The sequence below is a fragment of the Vombatus ursinus genome, unplaced genomic scaffold (assembly GCF_900497805.2).
Source record: "Vombatus ursinus unplaced genomic scaffold, bare-nosed wombat genome assembly UNPS02010394.1, whole genome shotgun sequence".
Taxonomy (NCBI): Eukaryota; Metazoa; Chordata; class Mammalia; order Diprotodontia; family Vombatidae; genus Vombatus; species Vombatus ursinus.
Genome location: NW_020950172.1, coordinates 9,348,812 through 9,367,428, shown reverse-complemented (window position 1 = coordinate 9,367,428; position 18,617 = coordinate 9,348,812). Strand labels below are relative to the sequence as shown.

At 50.0% G+C, this 18,617-nt stretch overlaps 2 protein-coding genes across 3 annotated transcripts in view; one reads left to right on the top strand and one right to left on the bottom strand.

Annotated features, from left to right (window-relative positions):
* Positions 1–11,687, bottom strand: part of LOC114037406 (NADH-cytochrome b5 reductase 3) — a 37,408-nt gene extending 25,721 nt beyond the window's left edge. The window contains exon 1 of one of the 2 annotated variants that reach the window (XM_027854255.1): positions 11,604–11,687. In XM_027854255.1, the coding sequence (XP_027710056.1) occupies positions 11,604–11,624 (21 nt within the window). In that variant the 5' untranslated portion in view covers positions 11,625–11,687. Of the gene's footprint in view, positions 1–4,140; positions 4,189–11,603 lie in introns of those variants that run through there. The other variant, XM_027854256.1, reaches the window with a different exon arrangement.
* LOC114037407 (poly(U)-specific endoribonuclease-like) overlaps positions 11,620–18,617 on the top strand; it is a 26,190-nt gene continuing 19,192 nt past the window's right edge. Inside the window, 2 exon segments of the mRNA XM_027854257.1 lie at positions 11,620–11,845; positions 11,848–11,911. Coding sequence (XP_027710058.1) covers positions 11,623–11,845; positions 11,848–11,911 — 287 coding nt within the window. The 5' untranslated portion in view covers positions 11,620–11,622.

Here is an 18,617-nt window from a genome sequence, read left to right as displayed (position 1 = left end):
CACAACCACCTTGAGAAGTAAATACTATCATTATGCCCATTGTACAGATGAGGAGACAGATGTTAAGGCTTGCCAGGGTCACAAAGCTAGTCTGAGACTGGATTTGAACTCAGATCTTCTGGACTCCAAGTACTGGATAATCAGGAAGACGACCCCAAATAAAAAAAAATAAAAAGAATTAAACGCCTTTGCTTGTCCTCAGTGTAAGGCAGAGAAGTGAGCCAGGGAGAAAGAATCCTCCTTAGGAAGGAGGCTACACGGGCCTCCTTGTAACCAGCTCTGCAGAGCCTGGAGCTGGGCCCCTCCAGCCTAGCGTGGAAACTGAGGCCCAGAGAGAGGAAGGAGCTAGAGTTCACGGCTGCTAGATGTGGAACTGAAAGAGACCTCAGAGGCCACTTAGCTTAACCGTCTTGTTTTGCAGATGAGGAAACTGAGGTCCAGAGAGTGACAGCGACAGTGTCGCGTCTAAAAGGATGCGGCTTTACCAGCAGCAGGATTGGAGAACCACAGCTCATGGACCCATAGCACTGGGAAGCAATCTGGTCCAACGCCCTGAGGCTGTCCTCCTCTGGAACAGCACTGTGACAAGGGGAGGGGCGGGGGAGGGCGACAAGCACTTATTAAGCACCTACTATGTGCCAGGCCCTGTGCTGAGCTTCACAAATATGGCTCATTTTATCTTCACAACACAACAACTATACAAGGCAGGTGCTACTATTTTCCCCATTTTATGGTTGAGGAAACTGAAGCAGACAGTGGTTAAGTGACTTGACCAGGGTCACCTAGCTAATAAGCAACTGAGGCTGGGTTTGAACCCAGGTCTTCCTGACTGCTGGCGAAGTGTCCTTTCCACTGTGCCACCAGCTGCCTGGTGCATCAGAGTCAGGAAGGGCTGGGTTCAAATTCTACCTCATATACTTAACTAGCCTGTCGACCCAGGGCAAGCCGGGAAGTTTCTTCCTCTGCAAAATGAATAAAGTCAGTTAGCTGACTTTGGAGTGGAGCCCTTTCCAGTCCATCTCTATGATCTTACGGTTGTTAGCACACATCCTGAAATGTAGTGCCCAGAACGGGACACACTCCTCTACATGTGGCCTGACTGCACCAGGAGGTCTTCCTTCCTTCCTTCCTCCCTCCTTCCCTCCCTTCCTCCTTTCCTCCTTCCCTCCCTTCCTCCTTTCCTCCTTTCCTTCCTTCCTTTTCTTCCTTCCTCCTTCCCTTCATTCCGTCCTTCCTCCCTCCCTCCCTCCCTTCCTTCCTTCCTCCCTCTCTCCCTTCCTGTCTCTCTCCCTCCCTCCCTTCCTCCCTCTCTCCCTTCCTCCCTCTCACCCTCCCTTCTTTCCTTCCTTCCTCCCTCCCTCCCTTCCTTCCTATAAAGTTCCATTATCTTCTCTGACTTTCATCCTGAGTCTATAATAGAAAATTCTCTTACATGCATGACACAATAAAAACAAATTTTAAAATAGTGGCTATGTAGGTAACATTTTCAACATTTCTCAAGGTGAACACATTCAAACAAGAGTTTGTGTCAAACACAGACGAGCTGACCACACATAAGTATGAAAACACTGTTTTCATACTACGTGATGATGAGTCCTCTGCTATATTCTTTTCTACTCTTAAGAAAAATGCACACTTACTATTATCCTAAAGTTTCAATTGTAGGTAAATTAATTCAAAAAGATTTTCCAAATGGAAGGAATCAATACAAATGCCCAGATACCGTAGAGTGAATATGCACGTAATATGAACTTCAGCACTATGGACCTCCGACTTCATAGGTGAGGGGGCATCCTCTCCTGCCAGAGATTACAGCCCTGTGTGCCCCTGTATACAGTTAACCGAGCTGCTGTGGTTAGAAAAAGTCTTCACCCAGTGGCTAACCGTTGACTGCTAAGCATTTCAGATAGTCGACTTTGGGCTGGCGACCACAAAGTCCACCACGGGGATAGTGGCGGTGCCTACACTCTGGGGCAGAAGTCTTGGCAAGCTGTGGGTCCCATCCACACCACAGTACTCTGGTACCTTACATCCGTATGCAGCCTTAAAGATGGAAAACAAACTAATGTACATCATCTCATTTGAGCACACTTTACGTTAGTGACACATCTGAGTAAAGTTTTACTACAGGATCCTTGTAATACACGTTTACAATCAAATGATTAAATTAGAATCTCCAGATGTCTGCGGTGAAGAACACGGGCAGCTCCCCAGCCCGGACAAGCTCTGAAGCCTGAGCCCAGGCTTGGCCTCCTCCAATTCTCCCCCTGCCTGCTCCAGAGTCCTGCCTCTCTGGCCCCAGACACATGATCCTCTTCGAGATGCAAACAGACAGTCTCCCTGCTTATTAGTTAGGGGGATCATGGGATAAAGAGGGCAGTGAAAATTCTTATTCCCCTTTTACAAATGGGGACACCAAGGTTCACAGAATGGTAGTAGAGGGAAGAGATGATGGAGCGTAGACTTGGATCTGGGGCTATAAATGCAAATTTTTTTCTCCTCATGGGCCTTGATGCAAAAAATATAGAAATAGTTTGGAGTCAGAGGCCCTGGGTTCAAATCCTGAATTTGCCACTTTTTTTTCAGCTTTCCTCATCTGTAAAATGAAGAGGTTGGATCAGAAGCTGCTCAGCCTGTGAAGTTGCCAGCCTCCAGTGATTTATCAAGAGCCCAAATTGAACTTATCTGAGTTTGAGAGGCGATCTGCTCCAGCAAAAGAATAGTCACTCGGGAGCCAAAAGCCCTGGGTTGAAATCTGCCCTCTGATGCTCACTGCCCATATGACCTTGGGTAAATCACTTAACCTCTTGGGCCTCAATTTCATCCTCCATAGGATGAGGGGTACTCGCCCTCTGACCTACAAGCCTAGGATCTCACCACACCCCTTCCCATGGAACAGTTCTCATTCACTCATGGTTAATACTGACCTAACAACAACAAAGTTTTTTTCCCCCTATTTTTTTTAAAGGCACCAAGTTATTTCAATTAAAAAATAAAGAACTCCAAACTTGGTGACCACACACAGAGCTGGAAGGAAGAGTGAAGCCATTATCTCATCTTGCCAGGATATTTTGTGGCAGGGCGAGAACTGTAACTCATAGAGAACCAAGACTCCTTCTTTGTACGATGGGGAGATTCCCCAAGTCCCCACCAGAGTGACTCCTCCTGTTTTTAGCCCCCACCATCCAGCCGAGGAGGGCACAGGGGGTAGGAAGAGAAGCTGACAAGCAAGAAGCAAACTTGGAAATCGTCTCTAGTCCAAACTCTCACTCTATGACTGAAGAAACCAAGGCTAGGTGAGAAGGAAAAGGACTGAGGTCTCAGAGCTAGCAAATGGTAGGGTGGAATTTGAACTCAGGTCCTCGATTCTCTCCCCTATATAGACAGGACACTGTCTCCTGCCAGCATCAGCTCCTCTGGTTTTTCCATTGCTAATGCCCTCCCCCATCCACCCTACTTACTGGGCCAATCTTGGCCAGGCTCTTTTCCAAGTCAGTCATTTAATCAACAAACATTGATTAATCACCTTTTGTGTGCTCAACACTGTGCTCAATGTCCAGCGTCCAAAGGCCAACAAAATCGTGCCCTCAGAAGCTTCCCTTCTACCATATCTCAGTTTCCCTATCTGCAAAATGAGGGGGTTATACCAGATACACCTTTCCAGGTTTGACATTCTCCCATCAAAAAGAGAATGTCTGTCCTCTCCTGAGTCTCTGTCCCTCCCCGAATCACAAGAAATAAACACCAGGATGCCACCAATGGTCGGGTCCAATCCTAGACAAAGCACTGAGTCCTCTCAGGAATTTATCTCTGTGAGCAAAGCTGGAGCTGGGGGATGCTCCGCTGGTCAGTGTTTCTTTGTTAAAAAACCACAGGAGGTCACAACAAGGGGGGTCTGGGCTAATATTGTCTCCCCTCTACCTTTCTCCAAACTGTGAGCTATTTAAAGCAGAAATTCCAGAGTTCGGAAGCCTGTCTCTGGGTGTGGCTGGTCCAGACTGTTCCAGGGCCTGGCCAGGCTAGGGTGACTCACACCCTCCAGCCCACTGAATTCCACCCCAGCCTGGGGCCCAGGCTTCTCCCTGCCAGGCCTGGGGACTAAGGCTGCGCCCTGGGGGGTCGGGGGCTGGGATGGCTCACCTGCTTATGCCTCAGTCTGCCTCTGGGCCCAGCTCGGCAAGGGAAGTGGGAGGGGAGCAGGGAGGAAGACAGGGAGGGACCAAGGCAGCAGGGAAGTGAGCCTGCCCTTGGTAAAATGGTCAACACCAGGCTAGGGGGCTCTACAAGAAAGGAAAGGGATCTAGGAGCAGAGGCTGGAATCTAGAACACCCACATTCCCCACCCCAAAGCTGATGAAAAATCCTCCACTGAGAACAGGGAAACCTGTGTTCTAGGCCTGAATCTCCCACTCAGGAGCTGGAGCAGGTCCCCTCCTCCCCTCTACTAACTTCTGCATCATGAGCAGCTGGACTGAATGGTCTTTAAGGCCCCTCCCAGCTCTGACCTTCCCTGTTCTCAGGCCCCTCTCACCTCTGCCATTTCCTGTTCTAAGCTCCCTCCCAGCTCTGACATTCCTTGTTCTAAGCTCCCTCCCAGCTCTGACATTCTATCCTAAGTTTTATGCTCTAGGTACCCCCCAACCTCCCCTACTCGGACACAACTGACCAATACCCAGTGACTATTTCCAAAGGCAAGTTAGTGTCTAGTCCCAGGAGCCGGGTGGTGGCCCCAGCCCCTGATCTAGGCCCACAAAGCTGAGCCAGCAAAGCCAGCTGGGCCATTGGACCAGAGAACCATGGAAAAGTCTAGTCAAATGAGCTGTCCCCAAGCCATTCATGGGAGGCCCTTCACGCCCCACCCCCATCCTTGCAGGGACCTGGTACCTGCACCAGGAGCCACCAGGACCTGATTCGAAGGGCAAGGCTGGCCCCTGGGAGGACAGCGGAGCCCGGGGAGCTCCGTCCACAGGGGCCTGAATCAGCAGCTCTAAGCCAGTGGCCAGGGAAAGACCCGGCACTCACTGGGCTCCTGGGGCTGTACCCGTCCTGATAAGAGAAAACCCAGCCCCAAAGAGCAGGTCTGGGTTGGGGCACACCCACCCTGTTGCCCCCAGCTGCCCTGCTTGGTGCCATTGCTGGAAAGCGGGAGCAAAGCAGGGTGTTGGACAGAAACAGCAATAGCCCATCCACTATCCCAGGCCTGTTCCCTGCTCCCAGTGTTACCTCTAAAAACCTCTCTGGGCCTCAACTCTCCCTGCTAAATGAGGAATACAAAGTTTCTGCCAGTCCTAGGTAGGCCAATTCCCCATCCCCCATTGAAAAAGAGGTCCCTTCTGGCTCCAGATCTTGGGTCCTCCTTGACCTCAGTCTCCTCCTCTCTAAGATGAGGAAGTTAGAGGAGACAAGTCCTAAAGTGTTCTAATGTCAGACATGATGCCAGCATCTCTTACATGCATTTGGGAGCCAAGTGCTATTATGAACCCCCACTTTACAGATGAGAAAACTGAGGCACAGAGAGTGAGGTCACATAGCCAGGAAGTAGCTGGGCCCAGAGTCAAGCTTGGGGCTCCCTGGCTTCCAAGCCAGAGCCCCTCTACCACACACGATAATTTCCTCCTCCTCCTCTTCTTCCTCCTTCTGTAGGTTAGGCCTGCCTCCATTATACTTCCTGTTCACAAATGTGGTTCTCACTCTCATGGGAGCCTGAGTATTATTCTTCTCATTTCTCAGATAGAGTCGCTGAACTCTGAGAGCTAAAGTGTCTGGACCACAGTCAGAAGACGGAGAGAGACCTCCCATTCAGGGCCAGGGCCACTTACAGCCTGTGGCACTTAGAATCAATTCCTTTTACTTATAACAACCCTAATAATCAGACCCTCTTTTTCCAGGGGGTGGAAGTCTCATCACAGGCACCACGCACTGAGCTGAGTGTGGGGAAAGGGCTACTGTTTCCCTCTCCCTCTGCCCTCGAGAACTGGGTTAGGCTTTGGTCTGTCCTTTCCTGTTCTAGGCTTGAGCGCCGCAGCCCCGTCTGGACCTGAGGGGCACAGCTACTGAGACTTTGGAGCCAGGATTCCAGCTTGGATACTGCCCAGCCCAGCGGGGAAGAAGCCAGGTGCTGAGAGGCTTTGGACCAGGAACTTGGTGGGCCCATCCTAGACGGACCAAGTTAAACTGTGAACTCAATTCCCTTCCCCGGAGATAGAGAGGGCATAATGGGGGGGAGGGATATAATGTCCCCCAGGGATTGGGGAAGATACTTGTGTGTCTGTTTTTGTTATACCTTTGAAATCAGCCTCCCTTTGAAAAAGCCAAAAAATAAATGGATCCATGAAAAATCATCGATTAAAATTTATTTCTTATGTCATCTTATATTTATATAAAGAAGATCAAAGTCTACAATGCACTTTTCCCACATCAGCCCTAAGGGGGGGCGGGGGGGGGGCGGGGGACCGGTTAGCACCAGTGACTGAGCCAATGATCCTCGGTTTCTTCATTTACTGAATTAGGATAATGCCCCAGGTCATGGAGCCAGAATCCAGACCCAAGCCCTTCTGATCACAAACTGCACCATGGCTCCTTCATTTATTTGGTCAGAGCTGGGAGGGGCCTTAGAACAGGAAAGGAAAGAGAGGGAGAGAGAGAAGGAGGGAGAGAGGACAGAAACAGAGAGATAGAGACAGAGAGACGGAGAGAGAGGCAGAGACAGTGAGAGAGAGAGAGAGAGAGAGAGAGAGAGAGAGAGAGAGAGAGCCTTCATTTCAGAACATATCCCTCCCCGATCCCTTGCAACAAAGAATCAGAGGAAAAGAAACTTAAAAAAGGGGGGCGGGGTGTGGAGGGCGTTTTGGGAAATTAAGCAACACAATAAAAAAATCTGAAAGTAGGCACATTATTTCTTCTCTGTAGGCTCCCCGCCCCCTCAATGAGTGACACATTTTCTCTATTTTTCTTGGGCCAGACTTGGTCATCATAATAACACAGTATGGAATACTTTATTGTTAAGTTGTACACAAAAGGCCCTGTGCTCAGATACAATGGTGGAAAACCACAGTCCCTGACCTCATGGAGCTTACACTCTAATGGGCTTGGTCTGTTGAGGGATGAGTTGTATACAGAAATAACTATAATAGCAGACATTGTAGGACAGGGGTTAGTTAATGAGAGGTCTAGTCTTAACACTACAGGAAATATGGAGAGAGAGAGACAGAGACAGAGAGAGAGAGACAGAAAGGAAAGAGGAGGGAGAGAGAGGGTTATGGAGCAAGGAGAAGAGGGAGAAATGAAGAAAGAGGGGGAGAAGAGAAAAACAGAGAGAGAGAGAGAGAGAGAAGGGGGAGAGAGAGAGAGACAGAGAGAGAGACAGAGAGACGGAGAAAGATTACTTTTGACAGGGGGGGGGAGGGAGGGGGAATCTGGGAGGGTTTTGTGAAGGAGGGAGCAGTTTCCAAAAACCTACCCATCTCTCACTCTGCAAAATAACCTAGTAAGCCAGGATGGATGGATGGATGAGTCAGGATGACCCAGAAAGGCCAGGAGAAAAGGAGACTGAGACGTAGTCAACTCATTAATACATGAGAAAAATGTCTTTGTTTTTTTTTGGTCTCAGTTATTTGAAGAAGAAGGCTCTCGAGGTATGATCAGTGTGATGTAAAAAACAAAAAGTATCAATAAAAATGCAATAAAATTTTAAAGCAATTGTTAGCCATGAACATTTAACGCATGACTCTAAGGAATGCCCCCTGTGCCAGCTCATCAGGCCTCCCCCATCACTGTGCTTATCCCCAAGATCACTTTAAAAGGGCCCAAAGTGCCCGACCTCCTCCCATTTACTGTAGGAAAAGTATACAGAACCCAGGCCTCCTTAATGGACACATCCTATCTACAACTGACAGAGTGTTGCCAGATCCAAGGTTCCACGGCTACTCCTAAGCCCCCGAGATCGCCCCCGAGATCTCCCCCGACTCTACTTCAGGCCCTCAGTCCACTATGCCAAGCTGCCTCTCAGAGCAAGTAGGTACACAGAAAAATGATACAAGAGGGAATGGGGCAAAGGACGGGCGGGACAAAGAGGGGAGAAGAAGTATCACAGAGCTTAAATAAATGCTCAATTGATTGAATTTTGAGTCATCTGACCTCTAAACCACATCTCACTTATGGAATCTTGGGTAAATCGTATAGCCTCTCTCTGCCTTAGTTTCCTCCTCTGTAAAATGGAAAGCTACTCCAGTATCTTTGCCAAGAAAACCCCAAATGGGGTCGTGGGGAGTCAGACTCAACTGAACAACAACAGAATGTAGGAAGGTCCTTTCTGGCTCCAGAATCCATCGTCCTAAGCCCGATTTCAGGCTGTCACCCATAGGCCAGGTAAGCTGCGACAGGCTTTGTCAGCGACTTGAGGAGGGCAGGGCACGTGCCAGGCCCAGTCAGGAGGGGAAGGCAGAGAGAGTGGACGTCTCACCAGATCCCTCAGCCCTCTTTCCAAAGCCCCAGGCAGCTTCTGCAGAAACAAAAGCTGGCCACACCCGACCAGAGCTCACCCCTTTCCAGGGCCCCTCCCTAGCTCTACTCGAGACACTTTGGACAGAAAAAGGCACAGCTGAAGTCACCCAGTCAATCAATCAACAAACACGCATTAGGCACGGACAGGTGTACAGTTCCAGGCCCTGGAGATGCAAAGAAAAAAACGAAGCAGAGAAACAAGATGTATACACACCACCTCCTTGTTGGACAGATGGGGAAACTGAGGTTAGGACGTGTGAAGTCATACATGCAATTAAAGGTAGAGTGGGGGGTTGTGTTGTTGAGGTCATTTTCAGTCGAGTCTGACTTCATGACCCCACTGGAGGTTTTCTTGGCAAAGATACTGGAGCGGTTTGCCATTTTCTTCTCCAACTCATTTTACAGATGATGAAACTGAGGCAAACAAGGTCAGGGTCACACAGCTAGTAAGTGTCTGAGGTCTGATCGGAACTCAGGTCCTCCCGACTTCAGACCCAGAACTCTAGCTACTGATGAAACTTTCCCTGATGCCCAGTGGGCAAATATCTTTCCACCCTTGGGCCTCACGTGATAGCAGAGGGCATGTCCTCCCTAAATTGTTCATGCTCTCTTTTGTAATCTAGTTCCTGGGATAACGGCTGGAAGATCTCATTTTACGCAGGGGGAAACTGAGGCCCAGAGAGGGTTAAGGGCAGAGGTATGCTGGAACCAGTTCCTAGGAAGGACAGACTTCCATTTTCAGTATGAGTTTTGCACACCTTGGAAATTGGCAAATGCCACAAATCACGGCTTGATTTATGGGATTTGTTTATTGTCTAGACTTAAGAAAGCATAGAAAAAATGTTACTAACAGATTTAACTTAAAGGTTATGAGTTATGGGTACATTTTTCTGGAGAGCCAGTTGTTAAACATTTAAAAGCACACCACTGGTTAAAGGATTTGCTGAGGATTCACAGGTAGTGACAGGGCTTGTTGGAACCTAGGCCCCCCTACCGCTACCAAATGCAGTCTCCCTCATCCCCCAGTGTGTGTTGCTGTGTCTTAATCACCCTGAGATCTCCCCCCAGAGGCCAACTAACTCCAAAGTGACTGGCCCTCAATCAAAACAGCTGCTGGGTAGAAGAGAGCCCCTTTTCTATGAGCGAGCAAGTGAGGTTTAGGGGACCTTTAGTGACCGAGATGAGAAAGCAGGAACTGACCAGGACTAAGAGTGAGAAATCAAGGAAAGGGACAACAGTAGGGGGAGATGAGCTGGTCACAGGACCGGAGACAGGAGGCAGATTGAATGGACAGCCCCCTCCTTCTCCATGGATATATTCCAGATTGGGGAAACTGAGGAAATCCAGCCCTCCAGAAAACTCAGGAAATGTCAGAGGGGAGTCACAGGGGTTGGGTGGGCATGGATGCCAGTGCAATGCAAGGCGTCAGCAGAGGGCATCCCCACATCCAGGAGATCCCAGAGCAGTCTGAGAAGAAGCAGAACAGGGGACATTGGTATATTAAAAAGCCAGCATTGCAATCTACTTCGAGGGTCACAAAAAGGGGACATTAGTTATCATCTCCATTTTACAGATTCCTAAACTAAGATTTCAGGAGGTTACTAGACACAGGAAATGGGGGAAGGGGTGTGCTGCCGGGAGGCTGGGAGGCTGGAAGCCAGGGCTCTGGAGCCCTACATGGGCTTGGCAGGACAGGGAAGGAAGGGCCCAATCGTGGGGCAAAGACACTGGGCATGAAGCCTAGGCCGACTGACGGGCTTCCAGTCTCCCAGCACGGCAGCCCCGCCCTCAGCCCCACCCCCTGTCGAGAGAGAAACGCCTTAAGTGAGGGAAGGGAGAAGTGCGTGCGGAGGGCAGGGCAGGCAGGGCAGGGGCGCGACTCCGTCCGGATTATTGGAGCGTCCGTCAAATAGACGAGACTTGGAGGCTGGGTGATAGAATAGAAAGGGAAAAGCAAGGCCCTGACTGGAAGCAGAGCCCCGGGTTCAAGTGCTGCCTGTGCTGAGGGCGAGTGACTGGAGCTCCCCGGGCCTCAGTTTCCTCGTCTGTAAAAGGAGGTGCTAGCTGGACAAGATGGCCTCCAGGGCTCCCTTCAGCTCCAGGACCAGCCTAGCTCGGCTTGGCCCCCGAGGGCAGCGCAAGGCGCCTCCGGAGGAAATTGTAAAAGAGGCCAGATGAAGCTGGGCCTCCGCCTCCGCTGGGGAGAGCTAAGAATAACTGAGTCTTGGAGGTGGCGGCCCAGTGACAACTGGTGCCTCCTGCAGTGACAGGTGGCTGCCCCCCGGAAGCACAGGGTACCCGCGGGCACCGGCTGGGTCAGGAGGGCGGCTGTGCTGGGCACTGAAGCCCTCGCGGGTCCCTTCCAGTTCCCGTGAGCCCGGCCAAGCCTCAGGGCCCTGGGCACTGTCCTCCTCCCTGGGAGGCCAAGCAGGGGCAACCCAGGAAGGAGGCCCGGGGCGTGGGTACCACGCCCTAGCTTGGGGGCTTCTCAGCACCCTGGGGGGAGTGGTTCTTGGTCAAGTCCCTTCCCCATCTCCAGGACTCAGTTTCTCCTTCCGGAGCAAGAGTCGGAGGGCCAGCTCTGGCAGCTTCGGGGAGTAGGCTGGGTTAAGGGAGAGACAGGAGAAGGCACGGCCCTCCGCTGGTGCATGATAGCCACCCCTCGCCCATCCCCCACTTCTGGCGAGCAGGCAGAGGGGCGAATGACGGAGTCTGCGCGGATCTGGCACAGAGAGCAGCCGCCGCTCTCCTTTCCCCAGGGACACCGTCCCCGGGCCAGGGACCAGAAAGATGCGGCCCGCAGCAGGGAACGGGGAGGGGAGAAAGATGAGTCACCGAGCGGGACTGGGGCCCCGGGAGGGGCAGGGCGCGGCCGAAGGGGTCCTCCTCAGCCGCCAGGCCCAGCTTCCCAAGGCGGGGCCCAGGGGACCCCCTAGAAGGCGTCCGCCTCCTCCTCCTCCCTCTGCCGCTCCTCGACCCCAGCCCTAGCCCCCGGCTTTGGGGACGGGGGAGGGTCCCCCAGCCCCGAGACCCTGGCCCCTAACCTTCAAGGTCACAGCAGGCCCCCAGGCCTGATTCCCCCCTCCCTCCCGGTTCCCCTACCGTGCTCAGCTGGCTCCCCATGGCGCCGCCCAGAACGAGTTGCCCACCACTCTGCTCGGCTCTGTTCAGATCGCTGGACCCCCTCCTGCCTGCCGGAGCTGCCAGCACAGCCTGGGAAGCCGCACCCCTTCCCTCCCCTGGCCCCGCCTTCGAAGAGGGCGGGGCCGAGACAGCTCCGAAGGATGGCCAGGGGTCCGGGCGACACCGAGGGCGAGGGGATCAGGCGGCTGGGAGGCCCGGCAGACGGGGCTACCCCATCCCAGCCTCAGCTTCCCCACCTGCGGAATGGGAGAGTCTGCGCAACAAAGGTGGGTACGTTTGATGTCTGTTAGCCAGGCAGGCAGCTAAGTCAGGTCAACCAGCACTTATTAAGCGCCTACTGTGTGTTGGCCACTGGAGATACAGAGAAGGGCAGAACCCCAGTTCCCACGCAGTCTAATTAGAGGGGAGGGGAGTGACATGTATTCCTAACCGAGGACACACTTTCGACCGGGGGCTGAGTATCCCGAGTCCACAGAGGTGTAGGTACCAAAGGAGTAATTCAAGGTGTGCACAAAAGGAGTGGGCAGGGGCACTAGGGTGAGGAAAGGCCCCAGGAGGGCGGCCGAACTTGCCCTGGGCTTAGAAGGAAGGCAGGGAGTCCAAAGGTAGGGATTCTAAGAAGCCGAGCTTAGGAGGCACAGCCTTCTGGTTTGAACTGAAGAGTGTATGAAAGGGAGAAAAGATGGCCAAGGCATTGTGTTTGTATTTGACCCTAGAAGCCACGGAGAGCCCCTGGAGTTGCTTAAGCTGGGGAGTGAAGGAGACACCTCTTTTACCAACCTCACTTTGACGGTATTAGGAGGGACCGGAGACAGGAGACAGACCCTGGATGCAGGGGGACCAATAAGAAGCCAGCTGCAGTAGTCTAGACCAGAGCTGATGAGCCCATCGGGCCTGCTGACTGGGTAGGCAGAGACAAGGGTCCGGATGGGAGAGATCCTGGGGAAGCAGGATTGGCATGTGCCTGGATGGGGATGTTGTGAAGGAGGGGGCAGAGGTGAGCCCCTGGAGTCCGGGATCTGCACTTGGGTAGTCACCCAAAGGAAGTCCAAAAGGAAGGTGGTGCCTTACAGAGAAAGAAGGCAATGAAGAAAAGGGTTCAGATCTCGTAGTTACAGCTGGGAAGGACCTTAGGGATCATCTCATCCAAACCCTTCCTTTACAGAGGAGAGAACAGAAACTGCTATCTTTGCCCTAGGACTGTTCTTGGGAAACGTAATAATAACTTTCTTTCTTTCTTTCAATCAGGGTTAAGTGACTTGTCCAGGCCCACACAGCTAGTGAGTGTCTGAGGCCAGATTTGAACTATGTCCTTCTAACTCCAGGGCCAGTGCTCTGTCCAATGGCCCATGTTTCCAAAGCACTTTTAGGGCGATGGGCTACAGTGGTGAGAGTTCTGGCTTGGGAGTGGAGGATATGGGTTTGAATCCTGCCTCCAACTTACTAGCTTCGTGGCCTTGGGCAAATCCCCTTACACTCTTTGAGCCTCAGTTTCCTAAAAACAGGGTTAGCCTAAATCAGGTCTACAGGGCCACAGACTGTGCAGGCCTGGACTAGAAGTTTTCTTGGCACCTGCCAGCTCTAAATCCTCTGACTCCTCAGTACCATCAGTACTATTACGCCCATTTCACAGCTCAGGAAGCATGAGCTTCAGAGATGCAGTTTCCTGTGCATCTGATTGAGTGCATTATGCACTCCTTTGCCCTGACTGTGTCAATGGGAGACATTACTTCTCTCCAGGCTCAATATCTCCAGTGCCTAGGAGTATGCTAGTAAATATTGGACAAGAGGTTCGTTGGATTAAGTTCAATCAGCTTTGTTAGCACTTTCTCCATCACTTGCTTAAGTCTACATAATCTAGGTAATAAACAGTAAACCAAGCTCTGATGTGTAGCATTTGCTGGTTTCTGAGGCACTCCTGCTCATACTGAACATTTAACAATCAGCTCTCCTGAGGCAGTTGGAGCAGGCATCAGTACCCCCCTGCTTGTGCATTTACCTCCTGGGGTGGTCTTTCTCAATCACAGTCTCCAATCCTTTCACCAGCCTGCACACCCTCCTCTGGACACTCTCCAACTTTTCACCCAGAATCAAACACAATGTTTCAGCGGTACTCTGACTGGGGCCATAGAGTCATAGATTCGGAGCTGGAAGGAAACTTAGAGGTCATCTAGTTCAAGCCTGTCATGCTACACATGAGGAAACTGAGGCCCAGGAGGTCACACTGGTAGTAGCCCACTTCTTCTTCTTTTTTTTTTTTTTAGGCAATTGGGGTTAAGTGACTTGCCCAGGGTCACACAGCTAGTAAGTGTCAAGTGTTTGGTCTGAGGCTGGATTTGAAGTCAGGTCCTCCTGACTTCAGGGCCAGTGCTCTATCCACTGCGCCATCTAGCTGTGAACCTGCTTCTCTTATGGTTCTTTCCATCACCCCACAATACCTCTATCCCCCTGTGCCCCAGTTCGAATACCTGTTTCTCTTAATGCAGCCTCAGTTTACATCTGCTTTCTTGCTTGTTTTCTAACCCTGCTGACTCATATTGAAACTCCCCAGATCTTCCTATCAACGGCTTTCAAACCATGCCTCCTACAAGCTGTGCCTAGGCATGCACAACTGATTTTTAAAAAATAAGTTTTTTATTGATGCCCTCTATTTCTTACATCATCATAGTTATCCTCAGTATCTTTCCCCCTTCTCTTCTCTGAGAGCCATCTCATGTGACAAACAGTATTTTTTTTTTTTGGTGAGGCAATTGGGGTTTAGTGACTTGCCCAGGGTCACAAGCTAGTGTCAAGTATCTGGTCTGAGATCACATTTGAACTCAGGTCCTCCTGACTCCAAGGCCAGTACGCTATCCACTGCGCCACCTAGCTATCTCCCAAATAGCATTTTTTAGAGAGGAAAAAAATCCACACAACTGATGGATACGTTGTGAAAGTCGCCATGTGCAATGGTAACACCTGTGGACCTGCCATCTCCACTAAGGCATAGGCTGGGGCTGTCTCCTCAACTCTCTTCATTGCTGTCCCGCTTGGTCTTTATAATTTTGTTACACTTAATTTTAATTTTTGTGTGTCATTTTTCATCGCCTTCACATTGTTGTCATTATTGTATATATTGTTTGCTTGGCTCTGCTTATTTTACTCTGTATCAGTTCAGATAGATCTTCCCATGCTTCTCTGTATTTATCACACACGTTTCTCACAATGTGGGAATATTTCATTCCATTCACGCACTGTAACTTGTTTAGCCATTCTCCATTGATGGGCATCCATCTAGCCATCACAAAAAGTGCTGATATGAATATTTTGGACTATATAGGGACTCCATTTACTTTGGAGTATATGGCTTCCTTGGCGGAAAAGGCACTAATGGAGTCTCTAGTTCAAAGTGTATGGATGGCTTGGTCATTTTATTTTTGTGATTACAAATTATTTTCTGGGGCAGCTAGGTGGTGCAGTGGATAGAGCACCAGCCTTGGAGTCAGGAAGACCTGAGTTCAAGTCCAGCCTCAGACACTTGATATTTACTAGCTGTGTAACCCTGGGCAAGTCACTTAACCCTGATTGCCTCACTAAAACAAACAAACAAACAAAAACAAATTGCTTTCTAAAATAGTTGTTGTATTTCCAGGCAGTTAGGTGGCGCAGTGGATAGAACACTGGCCCTGAAGTCAGGAGGACCTGAGTTCCAGTCTGGCCTGAGACCAAACACTTGACACTTGCTAGCTGTGTGACCCTGGGCAAGTCACTTAACCCCAACTGCCAAAAAAAAAAAAAAAGAAAAAAATTAGTTGTTGTATTTCGCAGCTCCACCAACAATGCACCAGTGTGCCTCTCTTTCCACAACCCCTCCAACATGGATTGTTGCCATTTTGAGTCATTTTTGCCAGTTTACAAGATGTGAGGTGAAACCTCGAGGTTGTTTGGATATACATTTCTCTTATTATTAGTGATTTAGAGCATTTTTTTTTCAGGTGGTTGTGAATACTTTGCAGCTGCTTTTTTGAAGTCCCAAGAGAAGCTTTCACATAAGTCATCTCTTTGGCTTTCTATTTACCCCCTAGCAAGCTTGATCTCATTCATCTTAGCCTCCCTCCCTTTTTCAGATCACTTTGGAGAGTAACTGTCATCTAGTGGGTGAGCTTTCCCTCCCAGCCTTGTGTCCTTTGCAGGTCTAAAACACATGCCATCTCTGCCTTCAGCCAAATTGATTAAAATGGCATCTTGTACAGGGTCAAAGTCAGATCCCTTTGGCAGTCCACTAGAGACCTCCCTCCTTAATAATATTGATGCTTTTTGAACCTGGATGGGCCCACTTAACCATAATCTATGACACAGTTCTAGTTTTAAGGAGTGAGAGGTCCAGTCGTTAGTAGGGGGAAGGGAGAGTGAGTGGGTATGCTTAGAGAGCAAGGGCCCCAGGAGTGGAGCCCAGGAGGCACCTGGGATGTGTTAAGTACCTTGGGATTCCCTCCAGATATGAGGGACCCAGAGTGCCTCTGGGAATGTCGGTGCAGTTCCATTGAATTTGACAATTGTGATTCCATAGAATCAGCTTCCTTGGTAATCCTATGTATTTAAAACATGTTTCTGGGAAAAGCCTAGATGGGAAACAGGTTCCCTACCCCTGAGGCCTCCACAAGTCACCAAAGAAACCCAAGACACACAGACACACTGACTTTAGAGGTCATCGTAACTCACTCTCCAGAGAGAGACCCTCTCCTTCTGCAGGAAGGGGAAGTGACCCCCTAAAAGCCACACAGGTAGTAAAGAGAAGAACCAGGATTTGAACTCAGGTCCTTGGACCTCAAATCCACTGCTCTTTCCTAAGACCATGATGCTTTTAACAAAGAATCCTTTCTGCAGCTTTCCAAATGTAGACATCCAGCTTCCACTTGATGGGGAGCTCACTGCCTTTCATAGCAGCTCAATGCATTTTTGGGCAACTCTTAATTGTTAGGAAATCTTCTCCTCTGGGGCCTGAAATCTGCCTTTGCCTCTACAATTCCCCTTCCCTTTCCTAGCTCACGCATGCTCCCAATTCTGCCTTTTGGAGCCAAACCAAGCAAAGTATTTACTGATTCCTAATCCTTTTCTTCTGCAGCCCCACCCTCTTTCCCCATATAGGGGGGAAGTTGGCATAGTCCCCAAGTTGGCCCCACTTTTCCTGAGTTTCTTCCAAGTCTTCTAGGGTTGATGATGTCTTTTTTTTTTTTTTTTGAGGCAATCGGGTTTAAGTGACTTGCCCAGGGTCACAAAGCTAGTAAGTGTCTGAGGTTGGATTTGAACTTAAGTCCTTCTGACTCCAGGGCTGTTGCTCTATCCACCTGACAGCCTTTCCCAAGCCTCCTAGAGTTAACCTATATGGCACAGCCCAGCTTCTCCAGAGGATGGTACAAAACAGGAGGACCAGTGGAGAAAGCAAGGCAGCCTATCCCAAAGGAGGTGAGAGGGAGCCATGCTGGGAGGACTCAGGTGGAAGGGGCAGATGGGAACTGAGTCGGGCAGGAAGGAACAACGACTTCCCATGGCAGAGCTGTAGTGAAGGCATGCACCTGGTCCACAATGCAAGGAAATGGAAAACAGGTCCAGAGAGGCGGCAGCGGGCGCCATCTCCTGGACAGAAAAAGATCTTCAGACAAACCAGCCGAACCTCGACTCCCCTGGACTTGCTCTTGCAAAGGCTCCTCAGACTAGAGTTGGAGGGACCTCCCGGGCCTTCTGGTCCAACTCCCTGATTTTACAAAGGAGGAAACTGAGGCCCAAGGTCACCCAGGTGTTAGGTGACTGAAGCAAGATGACTGCAAAGCTGGAACCCCTTTCCCCAGCATCGTGCACTGCCTCTAATTTGCTGAGCCTGAGGATAAATAAGGCTTTGCATTTCTCTCTCATTGTATGTCATCTCAGTCATCTCAGTCCAGTGTCCCAATGTGCTACGATCTCTGGATCTTGACTCTGAGATGGGGTAGCTTTCCCTCCCAGTTTACGTCATCTGCAGAGCTGCTGAGCATGCCTTTATCCAAGCGATTGACAGCACAGAGGTAGGCACAGGTCCCTGGGGCATTCCACTGGAGACCTCCCTCAAAGTTGACTTGGAACCATTTATCATATCTAGCCGGTTCCCAAGTTCTAGCACAGAATTATCAATCTTACACTTACCCCACCCGCCAAGAACAGCACAGGTTAGAAGGTAAGGTCTTTGAGGTCAGGGACTATTATGTTTTTGTCTGTGTCCCCAGCACATAGCACAGTGCCTTACACATAATAATACATGGTGAATTAAATTGAATTGTCAAATCTTCTGAAAAATATAGCTAAGACCTTTCCATTGGAGAAGCAGGGGGACGATGGAGACACATACTCTGTTGCTGCATACTCTGTCAGACAGCCACTGTGTTTGATTAGTTCTGCCTGTTTTTCCTTTTGATTGGTGTGATTTTGGCTATCCCATTGAATGTAGGTGGGGAGAGGTCTGGGCTCCAGACATTTCTGCTGAGGGCAGTGGTGTCAAGTATATTCAGAAATGAGAGCAATGTTTTTTAAAAGGGCATCAATACTTTTTTTTAAAAAATAAAGGGGATGGATACTTCAAAAAAGTACCTCTCCTCAAAAAAAAATCTAGGTAAGGTAAAAGAAAGTATAGGCAGAAAGGGAAAAATAGAAATGAGCAAAAAATGAAAAGAGGCATAAAAGGTGAAGTAAAAGAATGGAGTTGCCTTGTAAGTGAAGAAGATACATTCATGTGAAGAAATCCAGGAGCCTCAAAGGCGGAAGTATAGTGGCGAGCATCTGAGTGAAAGATCAACAGAGGCAGGAAAAGAATGACAATTTCATCAGAGTAGTCTATAGATCACCTGGCCAGAAAGAGGAAATAGATGAGGAAAACATCCCAAGTCTGACACAGAAATGCAGAGACATCAAATTATGCTGACATCTTTGGGAGCTCTATCTGTCTCCCCCCCCCCCCCCCCC